Source organism: Daktulosphaira vitifoliae, unplaced genomic scaffold (assembly GCF_025091365.1).
Source record: "Daktulosphaira vitifoliae isolate Bord-2020 unplaced genomic scaffold, ASM2509136v1 Scaffold_1, whole genome shotgun sequence".
In the NCBI taxonomy this organism is placed as follows: domain Eukaryota; kingdom Metazoa; phylum Arthropoda; class Insecta; order Hemiptera; family Phylloxeridae; genus Daktulosphaira; species Daktulosphaira vitifoliae.
Genome location: NW_026099572.1, coordinates 89,499,289 through 89,520,616, shown reverse-complemented (window position 1 = coordinate 89,520,616; position 21,328 = coordinate 89,499,289). Strand labels below are relative to the sequence as shown.

Sequence of the window (21,328 nt, the reverse complement as noted above, 5' to 3'; positions counted from 1 at the left end):
GCTGCTCATTGTTGTTGTCACCGCTTTATGAGCCATAGTATCAAGTAAGTTATAAAAAAAAAAAATTAAAATGTGAGGTTAGTCTCCTTGAAACCCTTTCTATACTTAAGTTTTTTATTAAATGGTCGCAAAAAGCAGGCAAAAGAAAACTTCTTGGTCTAATATATTCTATTAAAATTTAATTTGGATTAGTATTACATAAATATTTTTAAGTATTTTTCTAAATTAAATTTTTTTTTCAATTGTCACCGATGAAAGATTAAAATAGGGTTCTTTTGACGCATAAGTAAACAAAATCTGTCCAGTGATCTGAGAATTAAATATAAAATGTAAATATAAAAAAACATTAAAAATTATTTTTGAATATTAAAAAAATTTTAAAAATATGTAAAAAAAAAAGCTTAAAATTGACTATGATTTTTGGGCTAACTTTTGTAATGGGTTTTTATTAATGAAAGTTATATACCTATTAAGAATATATTATCTAAAATTAATTTTTTAGACAATATATCAATTTTATTTATTTAGTTGAAGGAATTTCACATTTATATGGTTAATCAATTGTATAAATATAATTTATATATTATACTTTGACTTAGAATTATATCTTAATTTCAAAAGTTATTTAACTAGTTATGATGTAGAATTATTATTCAAAAAAATAATTATATAAAAAACATTAAATAAATCTTATTAACAAAACTAAGTACATAAAATTAAGTACATAAGGAATCTGTTGGATACAAATCGGTCGAAATGCTGTCAATAAAATGTTTTGTTGAATATTCATGTTATCGTTGTGTTACATCGAGTTGTCGGTTTTCTCTCTATGTCAGCATTGTCGCCGCCATCTTAACGCTTCTTCTACTCTAATAAGCTCTATGGCGTTTGCGAGACAGTAGTTTTGTATTCGTTTTTACTGTAAAAAGAAAATATCATCTTTGCGATTGTCGTATTCTGAGCGCTCAGTTTATCGCCGTTGGGTCTATATAATTTCTGAGATACATCACATTACCGTCCACAGCATATTGTACACATTGGTCAGTTACATGCATTCGACTTCAATTGATCCTTTCAATATTCAACATTATCATCAGCCGTTTCATCTAAAAGATAAGTATAATGCTTGTTCATCTATCTTTCTAAGACTCACTTGTATAATTTATTATTTGTTTATATCATCATCTTAGTGGCATTAGTATTAAGTGTCCCACCCATCTACATTGGCCAATATAAGATTTCTATATCTTGTATAATACATTTAATTGTTATAATTATATTTTGTAAAATTCATTCTACGTACAAACATACAGTCCACTCGCCTTATTCCTTATCCTCGACATAGCTAAAGACTTAAGACAAGATAAAACCACGAACGTGGTTAGATTTATGCTTGTATGGGTATAATTTTTATAGTAATGGAAATATTTCATTCGTTAATTTTATGTAGTAACTTTTTTATTACAAGCCATTTAGAAAAATAATTACTAATGTTTGTGTTGGAAATAAGAGTTGAGATTGATTTACGAAAAACATATGGAACTGAATACTTAAAAAAATTATAGTATCAGTATTATACGTCCTACAAAAATCAAGTTGAACACTTACAGCTGATTTTCTTTAATTAAAACGTAGATATTTAGGTACTTAGTTATTCAAGTACTTGTAATGGAAAATTCACAAATATTTTGAAAATTATAATTGGTTACTGGGTTAGAAAGTAAAAAATAAAACCCAATTATAAATAGTATAGGTATATCTAGAAAATTATAATACTATGATAAACTTATTAGTAACAATATAATATAAACCTAAATCTACGATTGGCGTAATTTATAAAACAAATCAAAAAATTAGGTACAGTTTACTTATAAATAACCCTTAGGTTTGTATGGTGGTCTATTGGAGACGATTATCCAACAAATTTTAACCGAATATAAGGTGATAAAAANAGACGATTATCCAACAAATTTTAACCGAATATAAGGTGATAAAAATTTACATAACTTACATCGCACGTAAAGCTATTAACATTGAGGTGTTAGATTTGTTTTGTTTTACTGTTTTTTGCATTGAGTTCATGTGATTTATTAAATAAAATATTTATTTTAAAATGTTTAAGNAAGAACTATAGAACTACTTTATTATTTTAATAATTTCTCCGTATAAATTACAATATTAAAATATTGAATATCAATTTCATACTTAATTTAAATATTATAATTAGTATTTATTCAAATATTATATTTTTAAATCAAAGAACCTAATCAGGATATAATTAAAGAAATAGGAGTTGATGTTGCTTTTGTAATTATCCATCAATTTCTTAGAATTAAACACTATCTATAGATTTACACCGAAGCGTTTCATATGATAGCGATTTTGATCACTGTTAGATATCTTTTATATTTTTTTTTTTACCATACATCTATCGATAATTATTATATTAAATGTGTTAATCAAAAGAATCTTTAATTAATGACAATATATTTATCACGAATTAGAAATAACATAGAATATTATTAAAATACATTATTTTTTAAGTATTAACTTTATAACATATAATTTTTATTGATAATTTATAAGTTTAATTGAAACATTAACAGAATAAATATCACAAACTGCTGGTTTTGTACCGTTATGTTATAAATAAGGATAGTAAAAATTATACGAATCTATCTGTAACTTCATACAGTCTTCTAAACCAAGATGATCATCTTTTAAACAATAACAGCACCTGTAGATACGAAACAGTATTAATTTGATTATTTTTGATATTAAACCATTCTACATTACCTTCGAACATAAGGGTCTCCAATTATTTCTACATCATAGGCCCATTTGGGCTGTGTATCATCAACAACAAATTTCACTTTTTGTGGATATTTAAAAGGTCGATCAAAACCTAAATTTAAATCTTCCTGAAAAAAAGATAATTTTAAACTTTAGGATCTATTTAATCAATATATGTTCACTTTTGTGCCTACATGCATATCTCGATATTTTTAATTATTCCGAGGGAAACAAAAATACACTATTGTATATAACTTTAAATAAATTTTTTTTTATTCTTTAATATCCCCCGAAAAATATTCAAGATTTATTAACATAATAAATAATTGTTTTTTTATTATTAATTAAAATAATAATAATGAAAACCTTAAAATATTTCAAAGTTAAAAGCATTTTGTTAGAATAAATAAAATATTATAAATATATATATAACCAAAATAAAATCTCAAAATGTTGATTACCCAGTGTTATCAAATAGTGAAGACAATAAAATAATATGCTTACTTTATAGAACTTATAACATTGCCCATTATCTGTAGTTATCGTGCCAGAGTTATTCTTTTTTCCGAAGAAGCATATTGTACCTTTTTTAAATCTATGTGTTTTAACTGGACGTAAGTAACACTTCATGTCTTCTAATTAATAACACATTAAATTGCAAAAATATTTATCTTAAAATTTTTAATCTTTTATAAAAATGTATACAAATTTCAGTATTAAATGTATTTCAATTTGAAATTCAAACAATTTCTAAAAAACCTATGGTACCCTTTTCTTGCTTACTCTTTTCCACAATGGCTGCTCCTTCAGAATCTGTTATGTTAGGCTCCGTCACACCAAGTTCGTGAACCTCTTTTTCCAACATTTCACATCCCTCCACAGTCTTGTTAATGTTATTGTCAACAATATTTACCCTTTCATTAGACACATTTTCTAACGTCGTCGTTGTTTTAGTTCCTGAATCCTCGTTGTGCATTGTGCCAGATTTCATATCGTGATTACTATCTGGACTTAAGTAACACTCCATGTCTTCTAATTAATAACACATTAAATTGCAAAAATATTTATTTTAAAATGTTTAAGCTTTTATAAAAATGTATACAAATTTCAGTATTAAATGTATTTCAATTTTAAATTCAAACAATTTCTAAAATACTTATGGTACCCTCTTCTTGCTTACTCTTTTCCACAATGGCTGCTCCTTCAATATCTGTCATGTTAGGCTCCGTCACACCAAGTTCGTGAACCTCTTTTTCGAACATTTCACATCCCTCCACAGTCTTGTTAATGTTATTGTCAACAATATTTACCCTTTCATTAGACACATTTTCTAACGTCGTCATTGTTTGAGTTCCTGAATCCCGAATATCATGTCTACTAACTGGACTTAAGTAACAGTCCGTGCTTTCTAATTAATAATACATAAAATTGCAAAAATAATTAATCTAATTATAGTTAATTTAAAAAAAATCATAAATGAATTTTTTAATACCGAATATATAAATCTACACTACATTTACATGTGCAAATAAATAGGTGTATTAATTCTACGTACGTTTGAAAACATTAGATATCGAGAGAATTTTTGTTGTCTATCGTGTTAAGCTAAATTTCATTAAAAAAATACCTGGACTAGACTAAGCTAAGATACTATACCATTTATATTACGCTGCTTTTTGGAAAGACAACACGTAAAGGCCCTTGCCAACCGTCGAAAGAATTTTTTTACCGTCATTGTAATTTGATTGTTTTCAAAAAATCGATGTATCAAAATACTTTTTTCACAATTTATTGTGACTGTTTTTAATAGTATATAGGCACAAATACTAGCTCTTCAGGGGGTCTATTTTTGAATTTTATATTGGTGTACTAATCTGTTTAGTATACTAAAACATGACGTTTTAGTGCAACTANAATTTTTGTTGTCTATCGTGTTAAGCTAAATTTCATTAAAAAAATACCTGGGCTAGACTAAGCTAGGATACTATACCATTTAAATTACGCTGCTTTTTGGAAAGACAACACGTATTCCATTAATCGATAGTGCAAATGATTCTCTAATTTAATGTTTATGAAAACTTTAAATACCTATTGTGCACTACTAAATTTCTGTGAACATTTTATAATTTTTAATTTTGACGAAGTCAACATAATCGTCAAGTTATTAATAATAATGACCAGTATTACAATTTAATATCAAGACTTTGGCACTGGTTAAATGACCAAATTATTCTGTATATATTTTAGTGGACTGCATATAGGGTGAATTTTGTTATAATTTAAATTAACAATAATAAATTATATATGGTGAAAATGTTTGTAAAGGTTGAATGAATGAATGGGTATTTTGACTAACGTTGGATATTTTGGGTTTGGTTGATTTGTGAGTAACGAGGTTCTATCAGGGTTGTGGAGTCCCTAGGGTATAGAACAACGAAGACAAGTAGACATAAAAAAATATCACTTTATGCAATTTTCATTAATAAATAAATTACGAACATAGTTTTTTAAAAATTCTATATTTGATCTGTTAAAATAATATTTAAGTGGCTTCAAATCATAAAAATACTAAATCGAGTTACCATGGATACACTAATGTTTATTTTTAAATACATGTTAGTTTGTTGTTGCATTTAGTCCAGAAGAGCTAGTCTTTTGTGCCTATATACTATTAAAAACAGTCACAATAAATTGTGAAAAAAGTATTTTGATACATTGATTTTTTTTCATTTTCATTGTTTTTTTTTTATAAAGTTCATTTTTGCTAAAAACAAAAAACTTGTTGATATTTTTATATTTATAACATAATAAATACAAATAAATTTAAAAAAACACTTGGTGTTAACATGTTTACAAGTTTGTTAGTCTTAATTGTTGTGAATTTGAGTCGGTGATTTTAAAAAGTTTTGTCTCCCGTAATCGCCTTTTTACACATAGAATGCATTTTATATTATTTAATAAATCACATGAACTCAATGCAAAAAACACTAAAACAAAACAAATCTAACACCTCAATGTTAATATTATTACGTGCGATGTAAGCTATGTAAATTTTTATCACCTTATATTCGGTTAAAATTTGTTTGATAATCGTCTCCAATAGACCACCATACAAACCTAAGGGTTATTTATAAGTAAACTGTATCTATTTTTTTGATTTTTTTTACAAATTACGCCAGTCGTAGATTTAGGTTTATATTATATTGTTACTAATAACTTTATCATAGTATTATAATTTTCTAGAAATACCTATACTATTTATAATTGGGTTTTATTTTTTACTTTCAAACCGAGTGACCAATTATAATTTTCAAAATATTTGTGAATTTTCCATTACAAGTACTTGAATAACTAAGTACCTAAATATCTACGTTTTAATTAAAGAAACTCAACTGTAAGTGTTCAGCTTGATTTTTGTAGGACGTATAATACTGATACTATAATTTTTTTAAGTATTCAGTTCCATATGTTTTTCGAAAATCTATCTCAACTCTTATTTCCAACACAAACATTAGTAATTATTTTTCTAAATGGCTTGTAATAAAAAAGTTACTGCATAAAATTAACGATTGCAATATTTCCATTACAATAAAAATTATACCCATAGAAGTATAAATCTGATCACATGAAACGCAATTGCACAAAGAATTTACTGAATTTTAATATAACAAACCATAATTATGATGATAACAATTTGTTTACGTTTTTATTTTAAAAATAGTGATTTCTTATGTACTTACANCAATTTGTTTACGTTTTTATTTTAAAAATAGTGATTTCTTATGTACTTACAAGTTTTGTTAATAAGATTTATTTAATGTTTTTTATATAATTATTTTTTTGAATAATAATTCTACATCATAACTAGTTAAATAACTTTTAAAATTAAGATATAATTCTAAGTCAAAGTATAATATATAAATTATATTTATACAATTGATAAACCATATAAATGTGAAATTCCTTCAACTAAATAAATAAAATTGATATATTGTCTGAAAAATTAATTTTGAATAATATATTCTTAATAGGTATATAAATTTCATTAATAAAAACCCATTACAAAAGTTAGCCCAAAAATCATAGTCAATTTTAAGCTTTTTTTTTTATATATTTTATAATTTTTTTTCAATATTCAAAAATAATTTTATAATGTTTTTTTATACTTATAATCATATATTATTTTATTAATTTTATAAAGGTAATTTATTATTCTTGAATTTTATAATTATGAAAAATAATTTGAAAATAAAAAGTTAAATTCAGGGACATTTTATTAAAATTATTATTACTTCAAGTATTTATGTATTTTTTATAAATAAATGATTTTATTGTTTAACTCGGGGAAACTTTGTACATCAGTATATATTTTTAGGAATAAGTTTCAGGTTCTTTCTGATAATTTCTTCGCACAAATATGTATCCTAACTGAAGTAAAATCATTAAAACAAATCTATACATAATTTGACTTTATAATAGATAATATTAGACAAACTCTATAATTTAGCTTCAATATTTTAAATATAATTCGTTAAAATCAATAGAAATTAAAAATATTAAAAAACGTTTAAATGATAGGTGAAGATGTTCGATTTGGCATTAATCATTGTTCGATAGCTTTTTCGATAAAAAATCCACGTGATAATTTTCCTCGTCGGCTGAATCTTCGTCGTCATCGACGCCTGAAGATAAATCATCAAATTCGCAGTAGGCTTTGAAAAAATAATTTTTCTCCCACGGAGATGACAATTTATCTGTATTATTCTTTATCGCCACCGGCGATTGTGATATTTTAACATGACGTCCTTCGACTAAACGACGAACTGCCAATCTCTTCAACTCCCTTCGAGTTTTATTTTGACGGGAAATCGGTTTTGGTACTTGTATGTAGAGTGACACTAAGTCCTCATCGCTCTGATCAACCATTTCGCTATCAGTTGAATCATCGGACCATTGGTCATCATCTTCATCGATATATAAGTGTGTGTTGGTCTGCTCTTCGTCATCTAAACACAATGAATGCACATGACAAGATTAAAATATTCAGAGAATTAGCTTTCTTTCTAATATGCTAAGAATTCTTCAATATTTTATAAGAAAAACTAGGAAAAAAATCCAGTTGATTTAGATAAAGTAAATAATTTTTTTTAATTAAACGGGAAGTATAAAATAATATATACTCATTTATAAAGTATCTAAATGTCATTCTTCATAATTGAAAATCAATTTGATTTTATAATATTCGACTAACTATTGAAAATATTATAAAAATTATGGTTTCGATTAACTTAATGGCTTTGCATATTTTCATCGTAATCTTATGAGTAAATATTCAAGATTGTTATTTTCAATAATTACCTAAACCCATCTTGTAATTAGAAAGAATGTTCGTGGCAAATTTTTTCGTTAAAACTGTTATGAATATTATCGTGGCAAGATATCCAGGATATATGTACCATTTGTGCATACTCATTTAGTTCGACGGTCTAACCGAGTAGTGGCAATTTTAATACATATGTTGCACACGAAATTCAAGTTAAAAGCTTTTACACATTTGTTATGATTTAAACAAACATAAATTTGCTAGGCAACTAGTGTTATCATTTAGCCAAGCTATTTTATAAACGAAAAGAATAAATAATACGAACACATGTACTGTTTATTAATTAAAAATTTAGCTCAAAATAAAGAAAACGATTTAAATTGAATTCCAACAAATCATATAAAAATTTGAATTTTGTATGTTCAATTCAAATATTATAAGGTAGATGTACATAAAAAATTCTGTTAGAACGAATTACGGTTTTGTATGGATAATCTTTTGATTACATTAACTTTCCGATGAAGTGTATTGATACGGCGTTCCTATACTACAGCATTTTGCATTTAAACTTACTTGAGTGTAGATATTATTGCCCAAGTGACATTATGTTTGATCATTGCGACTTGAATAATACATGAAACACTTAACCAAGATGGATTACTAGTATGCTATTATCACTCGTTCTGTTCAATGGTTTGGTTGGGTTTATTGTATTAAATTTAAGTTAATACAATGTACCTTTTTTCTTTCGTATGGCGTAAGTATATTGGTGAAAAACAAAACTAAATTAACAAAATAACAAGAATTAGAGTAAATAGATATACAATATACTAATAAATTTAACAATACTAATAACAAAAATAATAAAAGCTTATAATACATTTAAAGGTGAACGTGAGTCTTAGACAACCAATCTATTAGGGGGGGTAAGCTGTATCTTCTCGTAAACCACGGTGTCCCCTTTCTAGTAGTATTGTTAATACCTGTAAATCTGAACGCTTATGACTTAAGATATCACAAGAATATCAACACGAAGCCAAACAGCAAAAACCATGCGGCCGAACGTCGAAATAGCTCCCGGCTTTATTGATGAAAAGAGCCCTTCTCAGGGCTACCCAACTGACGAACGTAGAACACACGTAACAAAATAGAAAAATACAATGTATTTTAAGATGATAAAAGAAAAACTATCCGAAAATTCGATTTCGGGAAGTTATCCAATATTCTAGGAAAATATTTAAAAATGTATAATAGAATTTGTGCTGGCATGACGAATATATTGTTATTTTATGACATTATTGATAAATAATAATAGTCGTTCTAATAGTGAATTTAATTAAAATAAAACGTTAAATCTGACTTAGTAATTTGTGGCAGTTAACAATGTGTTCAGAAAAGTAATAATATTGATGAATAAAACTAGCAGTCACTGCTATTAATAGTTTTGTCCATCAGCTATTTATTGTTATTGGGAAATAACAGTGCTGAAATCACTACTTCTACTATTATTCCTTACCATCACTAAAAAAAAAATTGCTGCGCTCCTCAATCTTCTATTCTGTATAGTGTCTTGTTGTCGATTATAATATTAAATGTATACCAATTCGTACAAAGCTACTTCATTGGTATACATTTGTGAACATGGGTTGGCACTGAATCCAAAAATAATGACAATTGTAAATTATTATCCCAATAAATTGACTTTATTCTAATTCTAATATAACTTATTTTATTNTATTATAAGGTAGATTTACATAAAAAATTCTGTTAGAACGAATTACGGTTTTGTATGGATAATCTTTTGATTACATTAACTTTCCGATGAAGTGTACTGATACGGCGTTCCTATACTATAGCATTTTGCATTTAAACTTACTTGAGTGTAGATATTATTGCCCAAGTAACATTATGTTTGATCATTGCGACTTGAATAATACATGAAACACTTAACCAAGATGGATTACTAGTATGCTATTATCACTCGTTCGGTTAATATACAAACAAAGGTCATTCAGAGGATATACGTAAGTGGAAACAATCCAACCGCTACCGGATAACAGCTCAGACACCAGATCGATTATACCCTTCCTTTTCAAAGTAAATAACATCCGTATACCGGTGAAAACTATTTACTTCATTGTTTCGACTTAAAATTAGTAAAATTTGTTGATTAAATATTAAAATTACCAATAAATCTTAGATAATTTTGTGGGAATTCAAATGTATCAAATATTAGTTTTTTACATTGGAAATAACCTAGGAAAACGTAATCACGAGAAAAAAATATACCTAAAGCTTAATAATTCGGAAAAATTATCTTAATATTTTTTTAATAGATTTCAGCTTCGGATAAGAAAAAAGGATCCATTGAGATTATTATCCATTCACACCTAATTCCTCGATGACTTTTTTTTTCTCATCATTTAATTTTGTATTTTTAATCTTTTTAAAAATTACTCCTCGGTGTCATATTTATGGAAAAGATCAAAATCTCACGTTATCTATAGTAGCAATAAAACAGCTATATTGAAATAAAAATGTTCATTGTTTTTTTTTTTTATAAAGTTCATTTTTGCTAAAAACAAAAAACTTGTTGATATTTTTATCTTTATTACATAATAAATACAAATAAATTTAAAAAAACACTTGGTGTTAACATGTTTACAAGTTTGTTAATCTTAATTGTTTTGAATTTGAGTCGGTGATTTTAAAAACTTTTGTCTCCCGTAATCGCCTTTTTACACATAGAATGCATTTTATATTATTTAATAAATCACATGAACTCAATGCAAAAAACACTAAAACAAAACAAATCTAACACCTCAATGTTAATAGCATTACGTGCGATGTAAGCTATGTAAATTTTTATCACCTTATATTCGGTTAAAATTTGTTTGATAATCGTCTCCAATAGACCACCATACAAACCTAAGGGTTATTTATAAGTAAACTGTATCTATTTTTTTGATTTGTTTTATANGATTATTTATAAGTAAACTGTTGGGTAGAGTGTGGCACTCGTGTATAACCGGTTCGAACGTGTTAATGATTGGTCCGATCATCGTTACTTCCTCAGCGAGCGACACATCCTCTTTGGTACGTAAACAGTACACTCGTTCTCGCGACTACGATCTAATAGTCGTTCCTCAACAATTAAGTAGTGCGTTATCTTCTCTCGTATTCACAGCAAACGCCTCCGCGTGTTTGTGCTATTGATCGGCCATAGTTCGCCATATCTTTATTGTTTATGCTCATACGGTTGCGTCTTACATGTTTTGTACTGTATATCCGTGTAAAATAATCCTTCTCGCATATTACGAGTTAGTGGCATCGTTCACGTCGTCATCAACGCTCACATACAGTCCACACTGACCACCATTAATTACCATCTTAACTTATACAGCTAAGTGTTTAATTGTTTGTTTTATTTATTTTGTATATTATCTATTTTGTTCATGGCCGCTTTGTCGGTCAGTATAATATGTAAGTTACCCCTCCCCCTTTCCCTTTACTTTTAAGAATTTCATTTGTAGATCGTTAATATATAATACATAATTTATAATATCATAATTAGGTGTACCTATTTATTATCCCCTCTGATTTCCGCATTTTGATTTCAACAAAATAAACAACACCATCGCACAGTAATAGGCCATTCCCCTTTATTATTAAGGGGCTGCTTGTTACATAAACTGTACCTATTTTTTTGATTTGTTTTATAAATTACGCCAGTCGTAGATTTAGGTTTATATTATATTGTTACTAATAACTTTATCATAGTATTATAATTTTCTAGAAATACCTATACTATTTATAATTGGGTTTTATTTTTTACTTTCAAACCGAGTGACCAATTATAATTTTCAAAATATTTGTGAATTTTCCATTAAAAGTACTTGAATAACTAAGTACCTAAATATCTACGTTTTAATTAAAGAAACTCAACTGTAAGTGTTCAGCTTGATTTTTGTAGGACGTATAATATGTCGTACGTCGGTAGTGCCCCAACGTATACACAAAAGTTTAACACAAATTTATTAATGTTTTATATTTATACAGGGTAATTTTTTTATCATAACCCACTCAATTACTTACAGAATAATAATAATTAAACATTTTTTTTTTATTACTATCTTTAGTTACACATTATTCTTGAATTATTAACTATGTAATACTTTTTAAGTTCATCCCTTATGCCTGATAAGGGTGTCAACTTTGTTTTTTTAAATGGTAACACGTATTTTTAATTTAATAAAATGTTTGAGTTTTTAATTCAATAGTAAATGGAATTTGAATTTTTAATGAAACTTAATTTGTTTATTAGATATAAACATTTAAAGTTTCAAATTTTTTAGTTAATATATGGGTTTAATACACAAGGGATTACAAATACAGGTAGCTAATTGATTTTTTATGACATCGATATTAGCAGGTACACAGCATTGTTATTATCAATGATAGTAAGGTACATTGTTGTGAGTTTATAAATACACTTTTTGACAATACAAAAAGTTTATCTATTGATAGTCATAATTGATAATAAACAATCCGTGACTGTGATAGCAATATCATAAAAAACCAATTAGCTCCCTGTAATTGTAATCCCTTGTGTATTATACCTATATATTAACTCAAAAATTTGAAACTTTAAATGTTTATATTGAATAAACAAATTAAGTTTCATTAAAAATTCAAATTCCATTTTCTATTGAATTAAAAACTAAAACATTTATTAAATTAAAAATATGTGTGACCATTTAAAAAAACAAAGTTGACACCCTTACCAGGCATAAGGGATGAACTTAAAAAGTATTACATATTTAATAATTCAAAAATAATGTGTAACTAAAGATAATAATAAAAAAAAATTGATTTTTATAATAAAAAATTTTTTTATTTCATTTACCTTTCTCTCACTAAAAAATAATCTTTCCCGCGGTCAGATATCTTGCATTGATCTAATGCAGAAAGTAATTTAGGAGTTATAAAAGTTATAAGCCCTCGTGTTTTTGAAGAATATGATGAACCAGACAAATCATCTTCTGTTTCATATTCTGAGGAACTAAACAAATTTAACTCAACAACATTATCTAAACAAAAAATGATAAATGATAGAAAAATGATTGTTATTTATAAGTTTTCTTTATTACCTCGCCAGAAAACACGTAAAACAATTTTATTTTTCTACAAAACTAATAGAAAATTAAATTTCAAATAACTTTTACATGAAAATTTTTTTTATAACTTGAACGGTTATCGTATATACTTAAATTGCCGAAATATATGAATTTTACTGGTAAACATAATATTTATGGAACTTTTGACTTTTAGGAGGTAAATATTTGATTTATGAGTTTTATGCTAATAACCTTTTTTATGTAAAATAATTATATGTATAATTTCTTTTTTATGAACCTTTACGTAAAAATCATATATTTTGAGATAAAGCACAATAACTGAAAAACTACCCTTTTGATCGAATTTTCAACCCTCTTGCGGCACGTGTTAACGTCAACCTATCGGGACCAAATTTTGCACAGTTTATTTTTACATGTATTAGAACAATTTTTTGGTGCGCGTAAATCGAATTTTGAAAATTTGTATTTTAAGGACCACCCTAANTTGAATTTTGAAAAATTGTATGTTAAGGACCACGCTACTGCACACACACACACACACAATTCTAAGAACACGGTTAATATAAAATATTTGCTCTAAGTCCAGGTTTTAAAATAGCTATTTTATTTAAGAAACGTATCAAACACAAAGTCAAAAAGTAATATCAAAAATGTAACATAAAACAAAATTAAATCGTACAAAGACACTCGCGTACCCGTAACTCGACGTTTCGTCGACAAAAACGTCCAGTCTCGTCTCGCCCAGTATCTCTCCCATCCTTTTTCATGTGTTCCCTTTTATATTCTTTTTCCCACCATTATTAATTTGATTACCCTGCATTTCCCTTCTATATTTTTGTAACACATCCCTAATGTCTGTTTAAAATAAAGTTCCCTTGTTCTTAGATTTGTTTATGTTAGATAAAATGTTTTTTTATTATCTTTATCTTCCGTTGCAGAAATTTTAAGAATTTTAACCTCTATGTTAAGTCTTTTTAAGATTTCACTGTCCGTATTTCCCCCAAAAACTATTATTACTGGAATTTCTGAATTGTTAAAAATTGTTCTGTGAATAAAATCGTGGTTAAGTGTGTCTGCTATTGCGAATTGGCTGTCGTGTAGTTCTGCTAAGAGAGGGTAGGCTTTGTCTTCTTTTCCTTCGAATATTTTCAATACCCCATTTACAAAAGGCGACCAGAGACTTTTCGTTAATAATTGTGTGTATTTTTTATCCAGTATTAATGGTGTCCCTTCTAATTTTATTACTTGATCTTTGTCTAAACTACCCGATATGGCCCCACTTACTAAGACAATGTCATGTCTCCTAAACATTCCAAATTCAAAATCTATAATATAAAATTTGTAATTCCTATCCATATTGTAAAAAGTTGTTGTAAAAATATCAAGAAGTCTGTCAAAATTACAAGTTAGTTTTATGAGTTTTATCTGTAAAAAATAAAATTTATTAGCTTAAATTAATATTAGTGTAGTTTGTATATTTCATATGAGCAATAATTTAATATAAGATAAGTATTTAGAATTGTCTCCTTGGAACTTGAGGTGGCACTAAAATCATATCCATTTTTATTATTATAGGATATATTTTGCAATACATAAAAATTATGATCAGCGATAATATTGTCAGCCACGATAGATATATTATATTCCCAAGAAACTCATCTATAAAAAGTTGTGATTTTTGTTTTAAAATGATGTCATTAAAGTACTTTTCTGGATTTGGTATTTGTTTTGTTATGTGAAAATTTGGTATTTTATTTACCCAGTCTCTGTCTAAGATTTCTGTTAAGTTTGCAAAATATATTTTTTCACTCTGTTCCTCATGTTGTATTTTAAGTGACTGTATATTAGTCCATGATATCGGAATTACACGGTTAATTAATAATTTACCTATATTATTTATTTCGCATGGGTACAATTTGGGTATAAGTATTTCATCATTTTTTAATAATTCTTGATTACATGGTAAGGTTAGTTTTATTAGACCAGGGTAGTTATAATTTAGTGTTAAGTTAGTTAGAATAGTGTTATTAGTGTTAAATGTTCGAATTTTTAAAGTTGGGAGAGGGTTAGTTATTGCAAATGTATTTATTCCTATTTGTTTAATTATTACAGATTCATCTTCTTGTTGGTTAACACACTGGAAATAACAATATTTATTAAGTTTATTAAGCGGTAAATTTTTGAAAATAGCTTCTACGCATTTTGGTGTTAAAGTAATATCAGTTGAAAATTTTGGAATGAAACAAAGTACTGTTACGGGCGGATCGCAGTCTCTTAAAGATAGGCCTGATATCAAACGGTGTTCGTTGATAACTGAATGGACTGCGATGTAAGTTTTTTCTGAATAGATGAGACATATAGAATCGTTAAATTTGAAATGAGCAGGTATATATTGGAATAATTTCCAATTTGCAAAGCTCTCTTCTATAGGAATTTTTATTTTTACTAATATTTGATTTTCTGAAAATTGGCATTCTGTAATAGGTAAATTGTAATACACTGATAAGTTACCTATAGGAATTACTAACACATAACCATCTTTTTTAATAACNCCTATAGGAATTACTAACACATAACCATCTTTTTTAATAACTTTTTCCAGTTTTATGAGATCAGTATAAAGGATTTCAGAGTTGATTATTCTAGGTGGAATATCATTTGCTTTTTTAGCACTGCAGTGTTTGGACGTTTCAGTGAGTAATTTAAAATACATTTTTTAGTATTTTTAGTTTCGATACTTTTTAGATTATTTTTTTTTTTTTTAGTTAAAATAGTTCTTTAACTTTAACTATAATTTTTAGTTTCTATTTATCTAATTAACCTTAAGTTAATTAAAATGGCTAGTGATAATGATAAAATGGCTATTTATGCTTCATACATAACTATGCGTGGAGAGTACTTAAAGTACAAACAATTAATTGAAAAAAAAATACAAAAAAAAAAAATGTAAAAATATGTTACTGTAAAATTAGACGAAGGTTTTACTAAACTTCACCAAACAATTGAACAGCCACCATTTCAAAATAGAGTTTTGGTAGCGAAATGCATTCAATTTATATCATTAATACACTTATCTACTTTTTTTTAGTAATTTGGCATTTCCAGTAAAGATTTTTATTTATTTACTATCTATATTCATTTTTCGCTTGCATTCTTATTATGATTGCTTACAGGTGATACTTACTGATATAAACGTCAAGAGTTATCAGTTTACTTAATTTCTATGAGCCGTGTTGGTTGCAAAAACAAAAAATTGGCCGATTAATTCATTTTTATTTAATTATAGCCATCGAAGTTTGAAATAAAACTATTTTTACACACATAGTTCTAATATAGCTTTATAAAATAGAAAATGCTATTACTATAAAATATTTTTCAGTACTAAACTGTATTAATCTTGTTTTCGGTATACATGAACAATAGCAATTAAAGCAAATTTAAGGAGGTTAATTTCCCTAAAAATTAAAGAAAAAAAATACGAATGAGTAAAACTAATAGTGTTTCAGCTAGNAATACGAATGAGTAAAACTAATAGTGTTTCAGCTAGGCACCGTATATAATTTTTTACTTGCAAAAATGAAACAGAATTTTACAAATATAAACATTTTAGTAAAATATTAAACTATCCAATAATATTTATTTTATACTTAATATTCATAAATTAATAAGTAATATAATTAATACATTATGTAATCAATCTTAAATATTAAATTATATTTACAATTATACTATAAAATAGTTTTACTTATCTATTAAATTAAATTTACTAATTAGGCCAACCACCGCTATACTGTACAAATATAGGTGGGTGGGGAAGAAAAAATTGTGTTACCGATAGCCACCCTAAAATCAAATATTGGACAAGTATTTGACAAGTACACAAGTGTGCACTAGTGAACTACAAGTGTAAACTTGTTAAGCCATTAATTCCTTTGACTTGTGTTACATATACCGACAATCTGCGGGAAACTGACAAGTGACCAATAATTGTACAAGTATAGTGTTCCGACGGCTTGACAAGTATACACAAGTGACAAATATTTGGCAAGTACACCAGTCGTGGGAATCCGGCTTTATTTATGACCTATTAGTATTGTAAATAAATTGCATTTTAAAAATGTATGTTGTTTATTATCTCGGTTTATTCTATTTTTGGTATAAATTATTCAAGCTTTTACTACATTAAATTTATTTTTTTTTTGTTAACAGAAATTATTGGTATGTTTGATAGAAGTTTTAAATTTTCTTACGACATTTTATTGAAGACTAAATATGTATTGTAATTCTAATTAAAGAAGTCAATTTTTTATTATTTAATTAACTTTATTTCTATTTATAAATGAAGGATGTAAAATTTTAATTTATTTTAAATAATATTAAGTCTGCATCATTTAATATCTAAATTAAAATTCCATCTCTCTAAAATGGTTAATAGCATAATAATAATTTTAAATAAGTATGCCAAATTTTGAGTCCAATAATTAATCAAGTCGATTAAAAAAGAAAATAATTTTTCACTACGTCATTATTTTGATAAATTTAAATATTTAATATCAATTATATTTATGTAATTCAAACTACATGAAGCATAATTATAATATATAAAAAATATGTTATAAAAGTAAAAACATGCTAAGCAAAAAATAGAACTAAAAACGTGGTCAAAACATATATCGTATTTGTTCAAACTTTTATTTAAAATTTTATCTTTACTTATGTTTATCTTATTTTTAACATAGTACCTGTTCTTATGAACTGGCTTTTTTCTGCCTAATTGTTATTGTGAAATTTAATAGTATATATTAATCTTGGGAACGAAAGCCTCTTTTTCTTGTATATAAAGTATTTACCAGGCAAGCATCAAGACCAGGGGTCGACAATTACTTTCTGAGGAAGTCCGGAAAATTTGAAAAAAACAAATCGAGGTTAAAAAATAACAGGACGGACGCGATGACGATTGCACGCGAATAACATGTATGTAAATAATATTAACACGCTTATATTAGTTTCACCTGTATGTTTGTATAATGTAACTCTTCACGCCCACGTGTTATTATTTCCGCATATTCCGTCGTGAGACTAGACTATTGTAACGCATTCACCCCACCCCACGCCACCCTCACAACACGTCGACACCATTATTCTTGTATAAATTTATTTTTGGTTATCGTATGCGTACACGCGTGCGTGTCATCAATATTATATATATATAAACAAATTTTTATCGAGACACGGCCCCGTCACTCGTGCCACCTTTATTAGCCAGCTAGACAGCTAGGTATCCTTCACATTCCCTTTTCACCGAATTATTCCAATCACACAGTTCGACAGCAGTGAATTTCTCACTCGGTTATCATAAATTGTCGATATCGCAACAATTGTAGATTTCCACTTATTTTATTTTTAAAATTAATACAAGTATTAACCAGTGTTTGCCTATACAATCTTTATCGAGTGCGCGAGTCGCCCCCGCTGATACATATAAAATTGCAACGAAAGCGATAGACAAGTAATGTACAGTACACTCCATATCAACATATATATATGTATTAATATTCATTTATTAACACGCTTATATTAGTTTCACTTGTATGTGTTGTAACGTGACAAAATGTGAATTTTATGATATAGATAGATTACTGTTTTGCTTTGCTAATGGGCGCGCGTACGTGTAATCAGAAACCTGTACTATACACACAATATTCTTTATCAGTTTAACAATCGTTCCCTATAATATAATATTATGACACATACACTGGTCACCACTGTCCATACCTGTATAACTCTAATATTGTTCATATTTTTATCTGTTGTATATTTTGTAAATCGTTAAGCCGATACCCTCTCCCAAACGGGTTCGTCGTCGTTGTGTCTCGCCCGGTGTGTAGAAATTTTTTCGTAGTCTCTCTTCCCTTTGAACCACCGTCGTGGTCTGTTTTGCTGTGTTTGTGCAGCCAATTATAGTTTTTTTCTCGTGTTCGTTTATAAAAATAATGTATTAATTCAGCAAGGCGTCGGCCATTTCCGGGGCCGAGATCCCCATCTTAGGATGAGTCCCATCCGGGACTGGGTATCGTATTGTTTTTTTTTCTTTTATTTATTTAATATAATGTATTGAGCCTTTCTTTTTTCTTTTTCTGTCATAAATTAATTTTATTATGAGATATAAATAATTTTAGCGTTGCTGGTTATAAGGTTATTGGTCAGTGGTGTGTCATGTATATTTAACATATATATATATATATTATTCCCGCAGTACCCAAGTACGGTCCGGCCGGCCAGATTACAGAAATTATCCGCCGCGCCCGGAGTACACGGACTTGTTCCGATGCGGAAGACGCTTCACGTGTAATATTTAAAAGTTGTAGGTTAATTTTTTTTGTCTTAATAATTTTTTTTTTTTCTCTTTTGTCCCTTTATTTGCAGAGTGGTTTTTGCCTTCGGGTTTTGTCCACTATTAACTTAATTGTAATAATTTAATAAAGTCCCCTTAATTTTCTTAATCAACAAAAATCTTTTTATTGCGTGAATATCTTCAATATTCACGTGTATCTTATTTTTTTTTTCTTTAAATCATTTTCTCTAGTTTTAAGGTAACGGTCTTCGACATACTAAAGTATGTCCACCACTGGTGACATCAAATAAACCTATTTGTTATAGTTACAAGGTATCTGCGTATTATAGTCTACAACAACACTTTATATTTTAGTATATAGATATATATATATATATTTTTTTTAATTCACTTTATCTCATCAAAATGCATATTATTGGTTTTCTTATTATTTTTTTTTTAATTTTTTTTTCTATTAAATCCACTTATGGTCCGGGTGTTGTTCTTTTCTGATCAAGACCCTCGCCTAAGTGGTTAGCGACCCGATTTCCTTTTGCAAGGGAGCCATGAGGGTGGCNCCCGATTTTTTTTTGCAAGGGAGCCATGAGGGTGGCGACTCCACAATCCGTTGCGTGGCCCAAGTCGTCACCTCTCAGTGTATTGTGTGATGTGTGTTTGTAACTTTTCACGCGGCACGTGTTATTATTCTCGCGTATCTCGTCGTCTAGACTAGACGTCGTAACGCATTCACCCCACCCAGCTCACCAATCGCATGCAACACTAATTCTGTATAATTTTATATTTTTGGTTTTCGTACCCGTACACGTGTGCATGACATCAATTATATATATATTGTAAAGTTTCAGCCNTCATATATATATATATATTATTGAACAAATTTTTATTTTGACAGACCAATACTGCCCGGGTGTAATGCGCCTTACGTATGCATATTTATATATTCCTACCGCCGCTGCCAACGTTTATACCTTAGGTATAACGTCCCCCTGCCCACAAAACACAGCTATACCTCGTGCATGATACTTTTACGAACTTAAGTCGCTTGTATATATATATATATTTCAAAACCCAGCACAGGGGGTTCGCGGCACAGTGGTGACGTGGCATAGATGGATCAAGTATAATGATAATGACAGTGATTAAAATCACTATAAAATAAAATGCTTCAATGCAAATCATTAGAAAGTGTTTAATTTTAAAAAATTGGTGGATTATTCCAAAAGCTACATGATCTACTAGTTCATTATTAATATCCTAATTAAGATAAAGTATCTTGAATGAAAAAGGGATTATTAAAAAATATTATTTCTCATAAAAAAATAATGTTGATCCATACACTTTTCAATATGTCATAGGATTATAAAATTAAAAATGTAAAAAATAAAATCGAGAATTTTCATACATTAATAGTATTTGGTAGCCATTTTCACCATGAAGACAAAATAAAGTCTGAATTTTTTTTTGCATAATAAAGTACATTACATTAGCTTTAATTTAAGATATATATAAAAGTGTCAGACTTTCCGGAACACGTTCAAAATTTAAGTTGAAAAAATTAATTTTTTGTAAAAAAGTTGTCATATTAAATCCCCCCCTCTGGGCAAGTAAAGGGTNTAATATTAAATCCCCCCTCTGGGTAAGTAAAGGGTCACATATAAAAAAAAAAATATACCAAATGAAAGGTAATGATATCATGCATCTATATAAAAAAATTATATT

At 27.6% G+C, this 21,328-nt stretch overlaps 2 protein-coding genes across 4 annotated transcripts; both read right to left on the bottom strand.

Moving 5' to 3' along the window:
- Positions 1-2,481: 2,481 nt before the first annotated feature.
- Positions 2,482-4,457, bottom strand: LOC126896645 (uncharacterized). Its single transcript, XM_050669598.1, has 6 exons — positions 4,450-4,457; positions 3,974-4,201; positions 3,553-3,825; positions 3,298-3,428; positions 2,797-2,921; positions 2,482-2,737 (listed from the first exon to the last, which is right to left on the bottom strand). The coding sequence occupies exons 2-6, from the start codon at positions 4,134-4,136 to the stop codon at positions 2,644-2,646; spliced, it is 786 nt and encodes a 261-aa protein (XP_050525555.1). The 5' UTR covers positions 4,137-4,201; positions 4,450-4,457; the 3' UTR covers positions 2,482-2,643.
- A 2,807-nt stretch (positions 4,458-7,264) lies between these two features.
- Positions 7,265-10,133, bottom strand: LOC126910119 (uncharacterized). Of its 3 annotated transcripts, none has more exons than XR_007705190.1 (2): positions 9,993-10,133; positions 7,265-7,799 (listed from the first exon to the last, which is right to left on the bottom strand). XR_007705190.1 is itself a non-coding variant. In XM_050692507.1 (2 exons), the coding sequence occupies exons 1-2, from the start codon at positions 8,264-8,266 to the stop codon at positions 7,393-7,395; spliced, it is 522 nt and encodes a 173-aa protein (XP_050548464.1). In that variant the 5' UTR covers positions 8,267-8,280; the 3' UTR covers positions 7,265-7,392. The 3 variants fall into 3 exon arrangements, 1 of the variants encoding a protein (XP_050548464.1); XR_007705192.1 differs by lacking the exon at positions 9,993-10,133 and adding an exon at positions 8,690-8,893; XM_050692507.1 differs by lacking the exon at positions 9,993-10,133 and adding an exon at positions 8,152-8,280.
- Between the last annotated feature and the right edge of the window lie 11,195 nt (positions 10,134-21,328).

Excerpts from the sequence above, each read along its gene's own strand:
- LOC126896645 (XM_050669598.1), bottom strand. The coding sequence starts at position 4,136 with ATGACGACGTTAGAAAATGTGTCTAATGAAAGGGTAAATATTGTTGAC. Across the intron at positions 2,922-3,297 it reads AATGTTATAAGTTCTATAAA|GAAGATTTAAATTTAGGTTT; the intron begins GTAAGCATATTA and ends TCTTTTTTTCAG. Across the intron at positions 2,738-2,796 it reads GGAGACCCTTATGTTCGAAG|GTGCTGTTATTGTTTAAAAG; the intron begins GTAATGTAGAAT and ends TCGTATCTACAG.
- LOC126910119 (XM_050692507.1), bottom strand. The coding sequence starts at position 8,266 with ATGAGTATGCACAAATGGTACATATATCCTGGATATCTTGCCACGATA. Across the intron at positions 7,800-8,151 it reads TAATTACAAGATGGGTTTAG|ATGACGAAGAGCAGACCAAC; the intron begins GTAATTATTGAA and ends CATTGTGTTTAG.